The 17,886-nt window shown below is 36.3% G+C and overlaps 1 protein-coding gene across 1 annotated transcript in view; it reads left to right on the top strand.

Annotated features, from left to right (window-relative positions):
* The window catches only part of LOC120354372 (protein bfr2-like), a 43,597-nt gene extending 26,049 nt beyond the window's left edge, over positions 1–17,548 (top strand). The window contains exons 5-6 of the mRNA XM_039441425.1: positions 14,828–15,008; positions 17,464–17,548. Coding sequence (XP_039297359.1) covers positions 14,828–15,008; positions 17,464–17,548 — 266 coding nt within the window. The remainder of the gene's footprint in view (positions 1–14,827; positions 15,009–17,463) is intronic.
* Positions 17,549–17,886: the final 338 nt, after the last annotated feature.

Here is a 17,886-nt window from a genome sequence, read left to right as displayed (position 1 = left end):
ATAAGAATGGCCCAGACGAATTAATGAGAAGAATAACGGTAATATTCAATAATATTTATAAAACGGCAAACGTCCCAAATTCTTTTCAAAAATCAATAGTCTTCCCTCTACACAAAAAAGGAGATTGGAAGGAAATTAGACTGAGAGCTACAGAGGAATATCTTTCATAGACGCAATAGCAAAACTTTTCGCTGGTAATTTATTGAGCAGATTAGAAAAGTGGGTTCACGTTAACAAAATACTAAACGAATATCAGGCAGGTTTCAGGAAGGGATATTCCACAGTTGACAATATATTCAATTTAGTATCAATAGCCAAGTTGAAAATTAGATGAAAACAAGGTAAACTCTTCTGTTTTTACGTCGACTTCTCTTCCGCGTTCGATACGGTGGACAGACGAGCGCTTTTCCACAAACTCTCGTGCATGGGGGTTTCATCAAAGTTTTTGAAGATGCTCAGAAATATATATTGCGGAAATAATGGAACCACTGCACGAGTATGGGGTGAGGATGGTCTGACGGAGGAGTTCAGTACAGGAGTAGGCTTAAAACAGGGCTGTCAGATGAGTCCTCTCTTATTCTCACTTTTTTTAAATGATTTGGAGGGGGATTTGGGAGGAGGAGCAAGAGTGGGAAATCTACGAATAAATCTTCTTATGTATGCTGATGATATTGTGTTACTAGCTGAAACAGAAAAAGAACTACAAGATATGATATTCAGTCTAGAAATTTATTGCAAGCGATGGAATCTGAGAGTGAACTTGAATAAATGGAAAATAATGGTATTTAAAAATGGCGGAAGGCATGGGAGACAGGAGTAATGGTTTTTTGACGGGAATCGGTTAGAAAGAGTTAACGAATATAAGTACTTGGGAGTAATTATGACATCAACCCTTAGCATGTCTCCTCATCTTGGAGATAAATTGGGAAGGGCGAAAGCAGGGCTAAATGCTGGCCTGGGGGCAATTCATAAATAATAGGAAAGTACCATTGTCGGCTAAGTGGGTTTTATACAGAGCTGTAGCAAGGGCAATCATGGTGTATGCTGCTCAGGTGTGGGGATATAGAAGGTTTGAACAGATGGAAAGATTGTGGCGCTTTTTCATTAAAAGATTGTTGAACCTGCCTTACAATACACCCAGTTATATTCTATTCTTAGAAACAGGAGAACCGCCGCTTTTTGAATACTCGCTCCGATTAAATTTCAATTATGTTTGCAAGGTAATGAAAATGCAGGATTGGCGCTAACCTTAACTACTAGCAGCCCAAGTTGTAAAAATCTGGTGTGGTACACTCACACAACTTTCCTTGCTCATTGAACTGGGAGCCTCATTCTTAAACGATAATAATTTAGAGAAATAACATAATGACGATTGGCGGCAACATAATTATTTGAAACTACGATCGGACTACTGTATATGTGTGTATATAATTATTGTTTTCAGAGTACTTTTTCCTTTGTGTAAATTGTGAAATCCGATGATTTTTTAAAAGTCGTCAAAACAGCTGTTCTACAAATGAAATATCTCGACTATGTGTTATTTTTATAGACTGCTCTACCTACCTACCTCATGCACGAGAAGGAGGTTACAAAGTACATTTCTCAAGGATGGGGTGAACCCCCCATTAGTTTCCCAGAGAGGAGACTCATGCCAGTTGATGGGGCTGATAAATAACTATACGGAGTATGAATTTGAAATAAATCAGTCGAGTAATTTTTGAGAAAATCGTGAAAAACATGGTTTTTCAGTAATTATCCGCCATTTTTCTGGAGAATATTACGCAGCTCCTGCAATTTTCCTAGAAATAAGACTCATGTCAGTTGATAGGGCTTATAAATAGCTATCCATGGTATAAATTTGAAGAAAATCGTTAGAGCCGTTTTCGAGAAAATCGTGAAAAACATGGTTTTTTAGCAATTATCCACCATTTTTCTCGAGAATATTACGCAGCTCCTGCAATTTTCCCAGAAATGAGACTCATGTCAGTTGATAGGGCTTATAAATAGCTATCCATGGTATGAATTTAAAGAGAATCGTTAGAGCCGTTTTTGAGAAAATCGTGAAAAACATGGTTTTTTAGTAATTATCCGCCATTTTTTCCGCCATCTTGAATTGAATTTTATTGAATTTCTTATTGTCGGGTCCTCATGGTATAAGGACCTTAAGTTTAAAATTTCAAGTCAATCGGTCAATTAGGAATGGAGTTATCGTGTTCACAGACATACACACATACACACATACACACATACACACACACACACACACAGACCAACACCCAAAAATCATGTTTTTGGACTCAGGGGACCTTGAAACGTATAGAAAACTTGAAATTGGGGTACCTTAATTTTTTTTGGAAAGCAATACTTTCCTTACCTATGGTAGTAGGGCAAGGAAAGTAAAAAAGAGAGTGTTCTGGTATAAGAGCTGGTTAGATATGTCGCAAGAGCTGGGTGCCAATGTTGATTCGAGTTTGGACAATCTGAGTAATTGTAAAAGTGAACTTAATAAAATTTGGAATTTAAGGAAATTGAGAAACATTGAGGATTTTAAGATCTCAGCAAACGCAGCCAGTCATCATACCATATATAAGAGTCTCACGAGTGTGAATTTGGGGAGTGATGGCTATTTAAAGGAGGAATTTGGTTTGCCAGACATCAGGTGGATAATGAAAGTGAGAGGAGAAATGTTAAATTTGAATGACAGACCGTGGTTGGTGGGAAGAATTAGAATGTGTTCGATGTGTAATGCGGGTGAAAGAGAGGACACGTTTCATTTTGTGGCGCGGTGTTTGGTGTTGGGTGAGTGGTGACGAAGGTGGTTGGGTAAATCAACTCTCTCGGAAAATGAGTACCTAGAAGTTCTGAACGGAGGAAATTGGTGGGGGCTGGTTCAATTTTGTAGAGTGGCTTGGCATTATCGGTGGTTCTTATTGGAGAATCTCAGCTATTGAAGTAGGGTAAGCATATATGTATAATGTCAATTGAAACCAAATGAAGACACTTTCCGACTAGCATTCTGTTCAATAGAACGTCTCTGCATTTGTTGATATTGTGGAATAGCCCATTGAAATTTTCTGTGAATTGTTGTTGCTTTTATAGTGTTTTATCTCTCTGTTATGTTTGATTTATTTGTATATATTGAATTTCTCTTAAATGTTCACTTTTAAATGAAGTTTTCTGTAATTCTTATCATAGATAAAATGAAAAATCTCAACTCGAGCTGACGGCGAAAGCCAAGCTTGGGATGTTATGAATTTGTATTCTTGTATATTGTGCTGTTGAAAATAAAACATTATTATTATTATTATTATTATTATTTAAATGTCGGAGCCCATTGTACTATTTTGTATCTAATTGCGAACAATAATTATGCTCTAATAGTGTGCAAAATCATCTTTGTCTACAGCCGAACGGTATAACCTTGAGTAGAATCAGGACCGTTATAATATTAGGTAGAATCTGTGGAACAAATCGTAGCTGAAAGCTTCACGAGTTTGGCGATTCTGTATTTTTCTCCGTGTTTCTAGTAAGTGTAGTTGAAAATGAATAAGGAAAGAGGAGAAGAGAGATGCTGTTTCTTCAAAACACCTCGAAAGGGGACCCTTCGTTGTCAGCCACTCTGTTAATTTATTGCAGTGTTTTCCCAAACCGATCTCATCCCATCTCACTCACACCTCCTTTCAATCTAGGGCTATCTCACTCCTTCTTTAAAAAACCTTTCACTGAAGGGAGTGATGCTGACTGCAAAAGACACAAAACTAACACACTACTTGTGAACACTCAGTAACAGAAATGATTAGATTCACGCTGGACAGCAAACACCATACGGCCGCATTATTTTAATGCACCACTGTCCTACCAATGAACAATACATCTCAACTCTTAACTTTACATGTAAATAACTTCAAACTAAAACCTCCACTACTAGACAGTGGTGAGCTCATACTCTATTCCATTGAATTTTCATACTTATTGCATTTCTGGTTCCTTTTCCAGAGAAAGGAAATAGTTCAAAATATTCTTCCAATCCTTTGATTGGAAGTAATGATAGAAAAATGCTGAAAGCCTTTCGAATTCAGCGACTAAAATTACTTACTACCGTACGCAGGATGTCAAAGTGCATGAGTTATTTTGAAATTGTGGTCCTCAAAAGTCTAAAAGAGTTACACAATCTTTCAAATCTGAATAATCAGGTGGAACAAGCATTCACCATACAAACAAGCTTACTTATTTCCTATCCATCAAAATCATGATGATTGAAGAATACCCTCAAGAGCTTACTTAATTTTTTGTCATGGAAATCATGATGATTGAAAAATATGTTCAAGAGCTTACTATTCTCTTCCCATGAAATCATGATGTTTGGAAAATATAAGATGATTTATCATTTACACCCCTGTTTTGTGTGTAACACACACAATTACAATCGGACAGATTAAAAATGAAATAAATCTTATGAATGAATATTCCTATATTATACTCTCACTTCTTACAATCATACTATCAACACCTCAATTATGAGACTATGAGTAACTTCATTATTTCCATTAAATAGGATCTATATCATAATAGTTATTCTAATTGTAATTTAAATTTGAGAGTTTAAATGGTAATAGGATAAATTTATACCGTACTGAAATTATCGCTTGAGTCAGTGGGCTTTATGAAACGTAGGAGATGCTATGCATTGATTAATTTCTCTATTCGGGAAATTGACTGCGATCACCAGTAGTGTGAAATTCTTACTACAGTCTTCTAATTTTTAAACGTGAACATTGAACCCTGTCATACATTGTCTCAAAGATCCATCGATATACCACGATGTATATTTCAATGCAAAGATCTTGTTCAGGTAATAAGAGTTGAATGGGAAAGGAAAAGAGAGAGAAAGGAGAAAGAGTCGAGGAAAGAGAGAAGGAGTGTGAGAGAGTGTGCAGAGGTAGGAGAAAGAGGAAAGCTTGTCTCTTGAAGTCGGCTGTACCAGTTTAGCCCTCTAGCAATATTGCACTAATGACCCAAAAAACCCAGGAAAGTTGTTCTTTGTTGCTAGAGCTTGTCTAGAGGATGCATATAATGTGTCGGCATCATCACCCTTAAGAAAGTCTTAAGAAAATTTTGGCAACAAAGACTATACGTGGAGAACAGTTCCATTGACCTTTCTGGGACAGGAAGCATGGACCTTCCTATTGAATTTGCACCTTTGTTGGAAGGAGTCGAGATGTGGCAAGGGTATCGTAGCTTGGTCTTACAACATGTGTGTCTGTCACCAAACAATGATGTATTCTTATTTCAGCACCAGAGATAGCTTTCAAACCCATGTCAAATGCAATGAAATTCGCCATGCTCGAAACTGAAGGCCAGAGTTAGTGATGGAAATGTGTGTGATAGAAAGCAGGGATTGGAATGTTGAATTCCAATACAGGAGTTGAATGTTGAATTGAATAATATAGCATAGTTTCGAGTATTTTGATGGAATATTTATAATAGACCTATTGTGAAAACATTGACAACAAGAAGTTTATCTAACTCGACTAAGACAGTGGACCAACAGAAAGTCAAGGGCTTTAAAATCACTTTCCGCTGCTGATTTAGAACCACTCTCTCACTCTATCACTCTCTCAATCGAGAATTAATTAAAACTTTTACAATATTTCCATTAATAAATAAATCCTTAGTTTAAATAACGAAATTAACGTTTTGGTAGAGAGTTAGTGGGGAGGATATTTTTAATATTCTTTCCGAAGAATGGACATTGATATGTCCAAAGCTCCGCCAATTTATGTAGATGCATAACAATATAATTATCTATAGTTATTATATTACAAATTACTTTTTCATATCATATAAAGTTCAATAATTATTTTCTTAGTCTATATTATGTAAATTCATCTATAATTTTGCTGTATTGTAAGCTATTGTATATAAGTGTATAAGCCAGTATATATTGTAATCTACATAAATAAAGTACTCAATCAATCAATCACTCTCTCTCTCTCAGCACAAGCTTGCAGCTTTTAGGCTAGCCGCATATCGAGACGCAGGTGACGTGACACGACATGACGTGTCAAGTCTGCTAGATGAGTTAATAGTATTTGATCATAAATGTTCACATTAAGACAAAGCTAGCAAGTGTCAACATTATAATATGCTTCAATTCTGCTTTCCAATACGATCTGCTTGTTGATGATCACTTTTTCAATATCAGCCTGAGAAATATCTACTGATGACATTGTGGACTGCAGTGTTGAGTTGGGCATGGCGTACAAAAGCGCTCCACAATGTGAGTATAGTGAGGTCCACGTTATAATGGCAGTGGATAAAGATAGAAGAATGGCGATTCCGATTCTCTGCATTAATTAATTATATTTCTACACTGTCAAAAACATAATTGGCATCGTTATGGACCTAGAAAAAGATAGTACCACCGGCTTTGTCGAATGATAGACAAGGATAGCAAAACCAAAGTTGATCAAATACTGTCATTATAACGTGGACCTCACTATAGAAGCTAATAATATCTATTCTTCATTAAAATTCAAACTGCTATCTTGTATTGAAAAGGTGATTATATATATGATCATAATGATATTAACTTATCTAGCAGAATTTCGTGTGATGTCGCGTCGCGTCACAGTTTGCGACAGGCCTAAAGCCGCGTCCACACTTGAAATCGCAGTGTGTGAGTAGGCAGTACAAAAACTTCACTAGACTGTCACCAAGTGATTTTGAATATCTATTAATTAAAGTCGGGCCTCAGATAGCCAAGAAGCAAGAAGACAACACAATCGTTCGCTGCTCGTGCTAATCTTGCTTTTCACCGTCCACACTACGACTGCGAATCCCTTTGTGTTCGACCTGGAGACCGACACATCGGTGGATCGGCGCGAGCCCCGAACGAGCGGTTCGTTAGTGGTTCGCGACAGCGTCCACACTACGGACGAGCAGTGAACGAACAGTCCGCGGATTGTCGTCCACACTACGGACGAGCAGCGAACGAACAATCCGCGGACGGTTCGTTCGCTGCTCGTTCTGTAGTGTGGACGCGGCTTTATATGCATAACCCTCAGAGAAGCGCTTAAACTGTACTAGTTTTACTCAAGATTTCCACTGGTATTTCCACAGGTTGCAGCGTTTTACCAGATTTTTTTTGGGGAACAGTGTATTCCAAAATTTTTTTTACATGTTCGTTCACTTCACCTGTTTATATTGAAGTTACATTTTTAGGTTGGTTGCATAGATTGAGGTTACATGTTTATATTGCGACTAAAACTAGACAAAAGCTTAGAATGAAACAATCGTAAAACTTTTTTATGGTTTTGACAAAAGTTACCGCACCAGATACTTTCTATATACTTCCCAGATTTTAATGATACTTATTTTGATGTTCATGATGATTTGAGGATGAATTGAATTGATGAGGAATGCTGACTGTTCAAAGTGATTACTCACTAAATGAGATCGTAAAGTTTGTCTCGTCACTTCAATGTTTTATTATCGATTTGATGGTAGATATTCAAATAGTAAGAATTAACTACTATCTTCAATATCACATAGCATAGAAAATTTCAATTTTTGTCAGTCTGTTGCCGAAAAGAGTTTTGATAGTCGAAAGTCGGTAACATGTTTAAATTGAAGCCAATTTCACAGTCAACCACACTAGGCGACTACAACAATGGCCAAACAGCTTGTAACGGCCTCGCAGTAGATTATTTTCAGTGAGATTCGCTTTTAACTTTCAGCATTTCTTACGAATAACACCAACGCTTTCCATTCAATACATGTTGACAGCTTGAAGAGAATTCAACTATTGGTGTGTTGTGGTCTCTACTGGGACTGCTGTGACAAGGGACTTGAGTCAACTACCAAGCGGAAAAGCATTGAGGTGATGTTTTCATTGACTAGCACCGCGGAAACAGGGTTTCTTTCAACACTCCCCAACCCTCCAACAGTGAAAGTGATAGAGGAGAAACATATTGTGATATCTTATTGTGTCGTAAAGCTGCACAAAATGTGTGTCTATGAAACTGTATACAATAATTATTCCAATTTTCAAGTTGGGCTACAACCAACTTGATTAATTATAAGTATGATTACATAAGTTAGGCTAATTTATAATCTTCCCCGCAGAAATTCTTCGTTTTGTTAAAGTTTCAAATTAGATCTATTGAAACAAAACTTTGTGAACCGATAGGAATCTAAAAAGAAGGAAGTGCAAATAGATATTATTGCTATTGAGAAGAAAAGATAAAATCAACAGGAAGATAGCGAACCTGCCGAAAGATCTTGTCACAGTAAGTGAATAAATTCAGTTATTGAAAAATTCTGACTGCTAGACGTTCTTTTTAATAGCAAAAAAGTGATTCAATAATAAGCAGTTTGTGATGGAAAACAATATTGAAGATAAAATCATTCATGCAATACTATAAGCAAGAGATGACAGAAAAACTACATAGTTTCCTTTACTCTATGCTGTAAAGTTGAGTGGTAGAGTGAATATTACTGTCCAGACTTCTCCACGTCATTTAATAAAGATAATTTACAGTATAAAGAATTCAAAGTCATATCAATAATTTTGAGTAGAATCACAGTGCAGTCTTGCTTTCTGGCTACTCGATTGAAAAGTGTTGTGATGTGATACAGTGGTGGAACAAGCATTAGTAGACCCTTCACATAAGATAAGAGCAGGTTGCTTTGAACACCTGCAAAATCTTTTGTTTCTCGGGTGAGTCACATCTCACATGCGCAGTAGGGTGTAGAAGCACTATCCCCTTGAGGACCGAAAGTTTATTTCCTCTTCACCTGCCAGCATCTGAGTTGAAAGATTTTCTTGAAACAACTTGTTTCATAAATGCATTCGATAGAATGCTAGAGGCTAGTCGCTAAAGACAACCAAGAGTTTCCAATTATTTTCAACGTGATTTTTTTTAATTTTACAATGAGCAGTATACTCCCTTGCTACCTACTCCCTTTTCATTGGTTGAATTGATGTTATCCATTTTCAAAGTATATTAATTTCAAATTGGGCATCTCCGTTGATCACATATTATTATTTGTCTGTTGTTCTCTTGTTTGATGTCACATTCTGGTATGTTCTTACACACGTTCATGCGTTTCTTACTAACTCTTCCATATATAATTAGAGGTAATATCTTAAAGTTAATATAGGTCCTCAATCTTTCAAATTCGATTACGACTTTCAATTTTCTTACTCAACTTCAATTTTTGAAATGAATCAATATTACTCAGAGCTTTTGAATATGTGTAGATGATTGGCATCTGAGTCTTGAGTGAGTGTGGGAAAGTAAAGTTTGGTGATAATAGAGCCAGTTTAGTAAAAGAATTTCTGAAAAGAAAGTAGAAGATATTGTCTATTTGAATAGGGCGAGAGTGGCATACAACTCCAAACTGTCACTTCTGCAACAAAAACCTAATAAATTCATCCCTTTTCAACTTCTTACTGACCCTCATTTCTTGTGAAATCTTTGTCTTTTTAACATTCACCTTGCAAACAAAAGTTTGCTTGCAATGTTTTGTTGGAAATTGGGTGTTCACCAGTTGAAAGGGGCGGCAACATCAAAGTGGTCAAGTGATAATACATTAAATAACTGACGAGACGTTAGAAACAATTTACCTGACATGCTTCTCACATGACATGAAATGCAAAATAAATTCAATTCTTCATTCATTTATACAATAAGTACATTATCAAAATGATAGGGAGGGGAAAAATAAGGTAACCTACTGCTATTCCTCTCCCAAATTTAGATAACACATAGTCACCAAGTGGTAATTAGTCATCCAAGTTGTTCATTATATTGACAAGTAGGCAGAGGGGTCGATTAGATGAACAGATGAACACCATATAAATGATTATGAATTAAATAGAATCGTTGGTGATTGAGAGTTCAATAGTTGATACGGTTGCATTTAGTATCAAATGAAGTCAATCAAAAATTTCAGTGAGTCACAATGGATAGTATGCAAGGTAGTACCATTACATGGAAGGTAGATCAGGTGCCAGAACTCTTTCTCCTTCTCACTACTAGCACAGAAGAGATAAACCAAAACTTTTTCTTTTCTCTATGTTATATCAATATTGTAATATTTTTGTAGTACATGAAAAAGTGCCACATTAGAGAAATGATTTCACAATATTTTCTTGCTTGATAAATTGAAGTTGTGAGCTTTGTTATCAAGGCTATTCGTTCTCATTCCAGCTTGCATGAACTTTCAATTTGTTTACATCTATGTGCACTCTCAGCTGACTGTTTTCAAACTAAGTTAACAATCGGAACCTGTAAAGTTCCAAAGGACAAAGTAAGTTAGAAGTAACTTTATTGAAGTTACTTCAAAACTGGATTTATCTACACTGGACCCGCGATGCACACCTCAGAAACGTGGTTCATGATACCTCAAATTCGGTTTGATTGAATCTGATATATAATGACAATTTCCCAGTGTTTTCATCATGGATGTATATCACAACATCTAACCAGCAATAGTATCTGAGCTGATGTATAAAGGTGCGCACAGATATATGCGCCGTGAACATGAGCAATTCACTTTTAATCAGCTGACTATATCTGTATTTTTACAGAAACGGTAAGATACAGATATAAAAAGCTTGGCATCAGCTGATCAAAAGTGAATTGCTCATGTTCGCGGCGCGTATATCTGTACGCACCTTAAGATAAACCGAGCAGTCCTGACCGAGGTTCATCGAAACTCAAAAATTGGATTTCATTGAAGATTGAAGCTCGACTGAACGTCTAACTTTTATCTAGATAACATTTGGGGATCACGCAGTTCTTGATTTCTTTTTTTGAAGATGATGCCCACATGATCGTTTTTGCTTCTGCATGGGTAATGGGAAGTGCGTTGTTGAATTGATGAGATGATCGCCGGGATTCGAACCCACGAACCAGGCAGTGCTAGTAGAGTTTGGTCTAGAGACAAGACCAACCCAGTACCCGGCCGGCCATGAATTATATTCACTCACTATCAATATGAACGTATATACGTCTGAAAATTATGACTTCCAAATATTTATTTCGAAATATATTTTCACTCAGCACGGCCGAGCGAGTATGAATCAATCCATAGAAACAATCAAAATAAAACAATTGAATAATATTCTCACTGTACCAACCATTTTTACTGACACTGATATGTAGGAATCCAGTATTCGAACCTTCTTTGATCGAGATTCTATATAAATCCTAAAATTTATTGAACGAACGTATTGAGTTATTATTGTTGACTTGAGCCTCGAGTCGTTGTCCGTTGGTGGGTTTGTTTGTTCGACGATTACTTTCGATTGCTTTCATCGATCAACTTCAAATTTTCAACACATATTCTTTGCATCTTTAAACAAATCAAGTTTGTTGGCCAACGGAATTGACTCGCTTCTCCGTCCTTTCTGAGGTTTTATTAGGGTAACATTGAAAGTGCATGAGAAGACAATTTGTAGTAACTTATCATCCAGCTGATTGTGTTTTGGGAGCTATCACAAGGATTGTCAGTATTTTATGCGCGATCACGTGATGATAACATAACCTTTAGACTGTGTATTCCAAATTAAGGTTTGAAGCAGTTTTGGGCAAATGCCTGTTGTTTTTACCTAAATTGTATTTGCAGATGAATAAATGAATAAATGATTTTAGCTGTCAGCCTTGAATTTCAATTCTGACTTATTTACACTAGTCAAGTTCACCATTACATTGAGATTCTGAATTATATGCAACCAGTTTTATTGGCGATCTTTAGGTGAGAACAGACCATTTGCATTTGCGTACACGCATTTTCCTTTTCATCAGCTGATTAATCAGCTTATTATATCTGTATTTGTACAGTAAGATACATATATAATAAGAAAAGCTGATGAACAGTGAAGTATGTAAGTAAATTAAAACCTACTCTAGAACATGGTACGCCATTGATAGTGGAGTAGGTCAATTTCCACCCAGAAAACACTAAACAAGTAGAGGACACAATTCATTATAAGAATTTTTGTAACTATTGTATGTAATTGTAATTTATCTAATATTTCGTGTAATTGATGTTGTAGTTTTAGTTTTTTTTGGGTAATAAACATTTATTTATTTATTCATTATTAAATTTATTTGTGTGTGTTCGTGGCGCATAAGTCTGTGAGCACCTTTAGATCTAGGGATGAACCCAATACTTCGTTTCACACTTGTTTTCTAACCATCACTCCGAGATCACAGGTTTTCGTTGAAACTCATAGTGAAACTGAAATGTGTTTTTTTTCATAGCATACATGAAATTCAATTCATGATTTTGAAGTATAATATTGAATTCCAATCGAGTGTCTTATCCTTCGATTCATTTGTCGAATGATAGAAAAGGATAGCAACACAATGTCAATCAAATACTGCTTTTATAAACGTGGATTTCACTATAGGTTGACAGAGTATACATAATAATGTCTGATTCACTGATGTAAGGATAATTCTGTTGAAACTCAAGATAGATGAAACTCAAATATCTCTGAAGAATATCTCACCTTCTGAAGTATGGAAGTATCAAAGATTCATTTATGTCCTATTGTGTTTGCAAAGTCCGTTATTTTGGATCTGGGCCCTTACAAATGGAATACAATATGCTTCTATTATTAGCTTATTGACAGGATGGAGGTCTGGGTTTTTCCACTTTCCAAAATTCTGATCTTACAATGAAATTTCGAATTGTCAGGTTGCTACTCGGGTTCTGAAAACAGCCCTGGTCATGCTACCAGTCCTTTGAGTATTGTTCATTGAAGGCCCATCTTTCAGCTCTCCTCTTCCAAACTCGTTCTTCTCTGATACCGCTTCATTATCCTCATGAGTGTATTGTTCTGTTACCTGGAAGGCACTTATAGCTGGTAGCGAGCTTCAACTTGTCTCTTGATGTTCAATGATTGTATTTTCGACTATTTGATCTAAATCTGTGATTAGTATTTGTAATTTATCATTCCCAATAGGTTCATTCGATGGAACTGAACTTGCTCTCAAGCTGTGTACAGACCATATATGCTATTCATCAGCTGATGATATTCTCATTATATTTATGTATAGACTAATAAAATATGAAGCAGTTGGAGAAGCATTCTACATTGAAATGTAATGGCCGTGAATTGTTTTAATGAATTAGTGGTTTTGACAATATATTATAGTCGTTTAGATTCAATATGGATATCTACATCTACATCACCTTCATTACAACATAGAACATTTATTTGATAACTATATGCCTTAATGGTCATAAATTCTTGAAAAAAACGTTTCAACATGATATATTTCTACTGTGGTTATCATATTATGACATACCATGTAAAACGATGCAAACTGAGGTTAATTGTGATTAGGATAATTGTATGAAATCTAATTTTAGCTCATGAATCCAATGTAACCTTTTAAATGCGATGCTGTTAGAGGTGATGCCTTTCGGAAATGACTGACATTATTTGTAATTTATGTAGAGATAAGAGTGAAGTATCTCTCAAGGCGTCAATTCTTTCTATTTTGAAACCTTCATTTCTTTATTGATTGGAAAATAATAGATTTGGTTTTTCTAGGTTGTTTAAATTTTTGTGTACTGTTTTTTTTCTAATGCGCTACAGGCAGTAGCATCGTTCTTGTAATGTTTTATTGACCGAGCGAAGTAAGGTCTAAGATTCAAGTCGACGGTTTGGCATTTCTCTAAATGTTTAAATGTTCATATGTTGCGCATTTACGGGGAAACGCGGTAATAGATTTTCATGAAATTTGACAGGTATGTTCCTTTTTTAATTGCGCGTCGACGTCTATACAAGGTTTTTGGAAATTTTGCATTTCAAGGATAATATAAAAGGAAAAAGGAGCCTCCTTCATACGCCAATATTAGATAAAAATCAGACTATAGAATTATTCATCATAAATCAGCTGACAAGTGATTACACAGATGTGTGGAGAAGCCGGTCTATTGCTGTATTTCCATAAGGTCTATAGTTTCAATCAGGTACTTGTGGATGAGAATACTGCGTGAGGTCTACTGTTCACAGAACTACTAGTTAATTTTTACAGTAATTCCAATTTTACAATCCTAGACTAGACTCGGAGACTCGCATCTTTCAATTTCTACTTCATAGTTTATATTTCTCTTTATTATTTACCAGCAGGTAACCTGTGCTTCGCAAGGTTCAAATATTAAAAACTTAACAAACTGAAAACTTGATCTACTGAAATCTTAAAGAATTTGAAACAGGCCTTCAACCATCCTCGGTAAATTAAGAATCTACTGTATATGCAAAATTTCAAGGTAATCAGTTGAGTAGTTGAGACGTGATGATGCGTCATTCTTGAATTTCCTATCCCTTACGTTTATAAGCCAATTCTTTCCTTTATTATATTATATAGATTATTTGATTTGATAATGTATTTACCTTCTTAATAATATTTGTTTTTCTGATCACACTACTGGAAACAACATCAGTAAAATTTCCAAGATATTACTTATTTCTTCTTATATGTTATGTGATTTGAGGGGAAAATATTTTCATTCATCCATAATATAAAAAAGTAAAGAATTGGCTTATGCATGTAAGGGATAGGAAATTCACGAATGACGCATCATCACGTCTGAGCTACTCAACTGATTAACTTGAAATTTTGCAAATAGATTCTTGATTTATCGAGGATGATAATAGGCCTTTTTCAAATTTCTCAAGATTCCAGTAGGTCAAGGTTTCAGTTTGTCAAGTTGGTAACTAGACCCTTGCGGAGCACGGGATACCTGATAGTTCAATATTATTTTTCTCATAGATTCTATTATTATTTGTTCTGAACAGATGAAATCAAGCGCCAGCGAGAATCGCGAAAGAGGACTGCCTTGTCCCAAGGAAATTCTATTGGAGAGCCGAAAGCCGACATGGACATGGACAATGGACATCCTTCATGGAGAAATATCACCTGGAGAAGCCGACTCCCGATCAGATGGCAGAGTCCGATGTCCATCACAGAGATGAACAAGTAAGTTAGCCGAAACATTCACTTTTTAGCTGTAACTGCATGGGGTATCTGCTTTCCATTAACTAATTTCTGTTCTGCGGAGAAGAAACAGAGGATAATTTCTGTTCTGCTGAGGAAAAACAGAGGAATTATTGTTTCTCTCGAAACACAGAATGTTCTTCTATGTCAATGGGTAGAGTACACGTTTTATTGGAACAAAATTTTCATTTGACTTTAGTAACTTCTTATATTTAGTAAGTTCTTTTAGAAGTTATTTAGTAACTTCTTAACTTTAGTAACTATTATAGTAAGAACTGCGATAAAGGATAGTGTCGGTGAATTCCACCAAAGTCCACATCCTTAAATTGAGTGTTTCTGTTACTTCGGCAAAGATGGGTTCTTTCCAGGAACCGGTTCTTTGCCCATTATATCATTCACCGGTTAGGGTCTAGCGGTGTGTTAAGTCTCTAGGATATAAATTTTGTCATTGTCAGTCATCAAGAGGTTCAGCTTTAGAAAACGCCATTTTGTTTCTCAAAGACCCTTGTGAGTGACGATTCCAGTGTTTACAGTTTAATAACGCATTACATTACTCCAATATTCGGAACCCACCTAAAACTGTAGGTGGGCATCTCTCATTATCATCCGCCTCATTACCCACGCACAAGCTTAGAGCTCATGTGGGCATGACCCTTAGCAAAAAAAAGTTATTTCGTCTCGTATCGTCTCCATCTACTATCTACATTGACTGGGTTATAAATGACAATACTTTCAAGCACATAGAATGGGTCAATTGAATAAGAATTAGAATGTAGTGCCTATAGTCAGGTCAACGTTATAATGGCAGTGGAGGAAGATAGGAGAAAAACGTTGCCGATCCTCTGTCTTGTCAATGCCGTCTATGGACGGTAGCTGATACAGGCTTAATGATGTAATATTAACTGTTCATTCTCGTTTAAAAAATCAATTATATTTTACTAAACAAGAAATTATATTTTTCGAATGAATTTTCATAATTGAGATGAAATATTTTGTTAATTAATAATAACTATTAATTAATTATAATAACTTTATCGTTAAAAGACGATCTGGCAACGGAGCAAAGCGAGATCCGCTTCCGCTTTTTTGAATGATAGACAAGGATAGCAATACCATTGCTAATCAAACTCGGCCATTATAACGTGAACCTCAGTATAGGTAGGTTATAATTGACAATACTTTTAGCACATAGAATGGGTCAATTGAATAAAAATTAGAATGTAGTGGCTAGCAACTAGATAGTTCTAGCTCTGCATCCTAGATCTAGGTACCTATATACTGATAAGATTATACAGCTGACTTGAATCCTAGCAGAATCATTTTAAGACATTTTTAAATGCTAGGATTCGAGTCAGCTGTATAATATTATCTGTATAGGTACCTGGAGCTAACGAATAGTTGCTATAATCAAGTTGCTTGACAACTTGAAAAGTCTAGAGTCATTTTAATGCTGAGTGCGTATCATCACATTATATGACAGATTCACAACACACAAGCAATATCAAAGAGCTTTCACGTGTATGCATAGTTGCTTATAGTCAAGTAGTCACTCAGGTTCGACCCAATGCCAAAAATTATGTGGCCGTTTAGCCGAATTCTATTTTGGCCGATATTGAGCAAACAATCTAAACGGGTTTATGATTCCTACTCAAAACTGAAACGCTTGGGATCCACCGAGTTGTGAATAATTCGTCCCAATTCGCAGCATCGCAGGTAACACACCATTAACGTATATTAGGTACTGTATGAATGAATAGAGGACGTTGATCTTTCAACTCCTTTGTCAGTGATACTATTTTTGGGTCAAGTGGAAGAGGGGGATCGCCCACAACACTTGTAATATTTTAAAGTGAGATAAATGAATAAAGGCAATCTATCTATCTATTTCTATTACAGTTCGCAGAACTAACAATTTACAAAATGCTTTTAGACAGGGGTGACCAGGGGTCTTCTACTCCCTTCCCCCTTACGAAACTTATGTCATCGTGTCGCCAGTAGTCACTTTAAATTTGAAGAATAAATTATTTACCAAACCTACACTAATTAATCAGTTTTCAGATAAGTTTCATCTTTATATAATCTCTTCTTGAAAAAACTAGTATTCATTGAATGCTGCTTAAAGGTAGGCGCACACAGATCGTCATCGGACGGACGGCAAGCATCGGACGGATCGGAAGAATAGATTTGATGCATTGTTTTCAATTGGTGTGTGCATACCTATACGATGCGGATAGATATGCGCACTCAAATTGAAAACAATGCATCAAATCTAATCGTCCGATGACGATCTGTTTGCGCCTACCTTAACAAGAAAAGACAATCAATCATATCATGAATATCTATGCTAGTTCTTTAAAGTTGACACGATGTATTTTGTGACTAATGAGGGAAACTGCTTTTAGAGCTAGTTTTTGACACTCGGTTATCTTTGTACAAGATCTCGTTGTCCAACGAGCGGCTCAGCTAAGCCGCGCACCCTTGTCTTATCTCACTCGGCTGCCAAGGGAGGCTCGCCGAGCTGAAGAGATAGCCAGTACCATAGAGAAACAATAGCGTAAGTAGATATCCCATAGTGTAGGGCGTTTATGTCGCAACTTTTACTGTTATCTCAAGCCGATAGTCCACGTAGTTCTTTTCCGTGAAGCTTTATGACGCTGGTAGTCTCTCATAATGTGCCGTTCAAACACTCTCACCCAGGCACGGCCCTAGGGACTTCGCCGCCCTGGGCGAGAACGGCAACCGCCGTCCCCCCTCTCACAAGTATACCATCTAATTCTTAATCCCGGGTTCCACCCCTTCCTAGAGCGATCGCCTAACTATTGTGTCTCCGCTGTGATGCGATTGCGCCATTCGCATCACA

The sequence above is a fragment of the Nilaparvata lugens genome, chromosome X, assembly GCF_014356525.2.
Source record: "Nilaparvata lugens isolate BPH chromosome X, ASM1435652v1, whole genome shotgun sequence".
NCBI classification, from domain to species: domain Eukaryota; kingdom Metazoa; phylum Arthropoda; class Insecta; order Hemiptera; family Delphacidae; genus Nilaparvata; species Nilaparvata lugens.
This window is presented reverse-complemented; position numbering and strand designations above follow the sequence as displayed.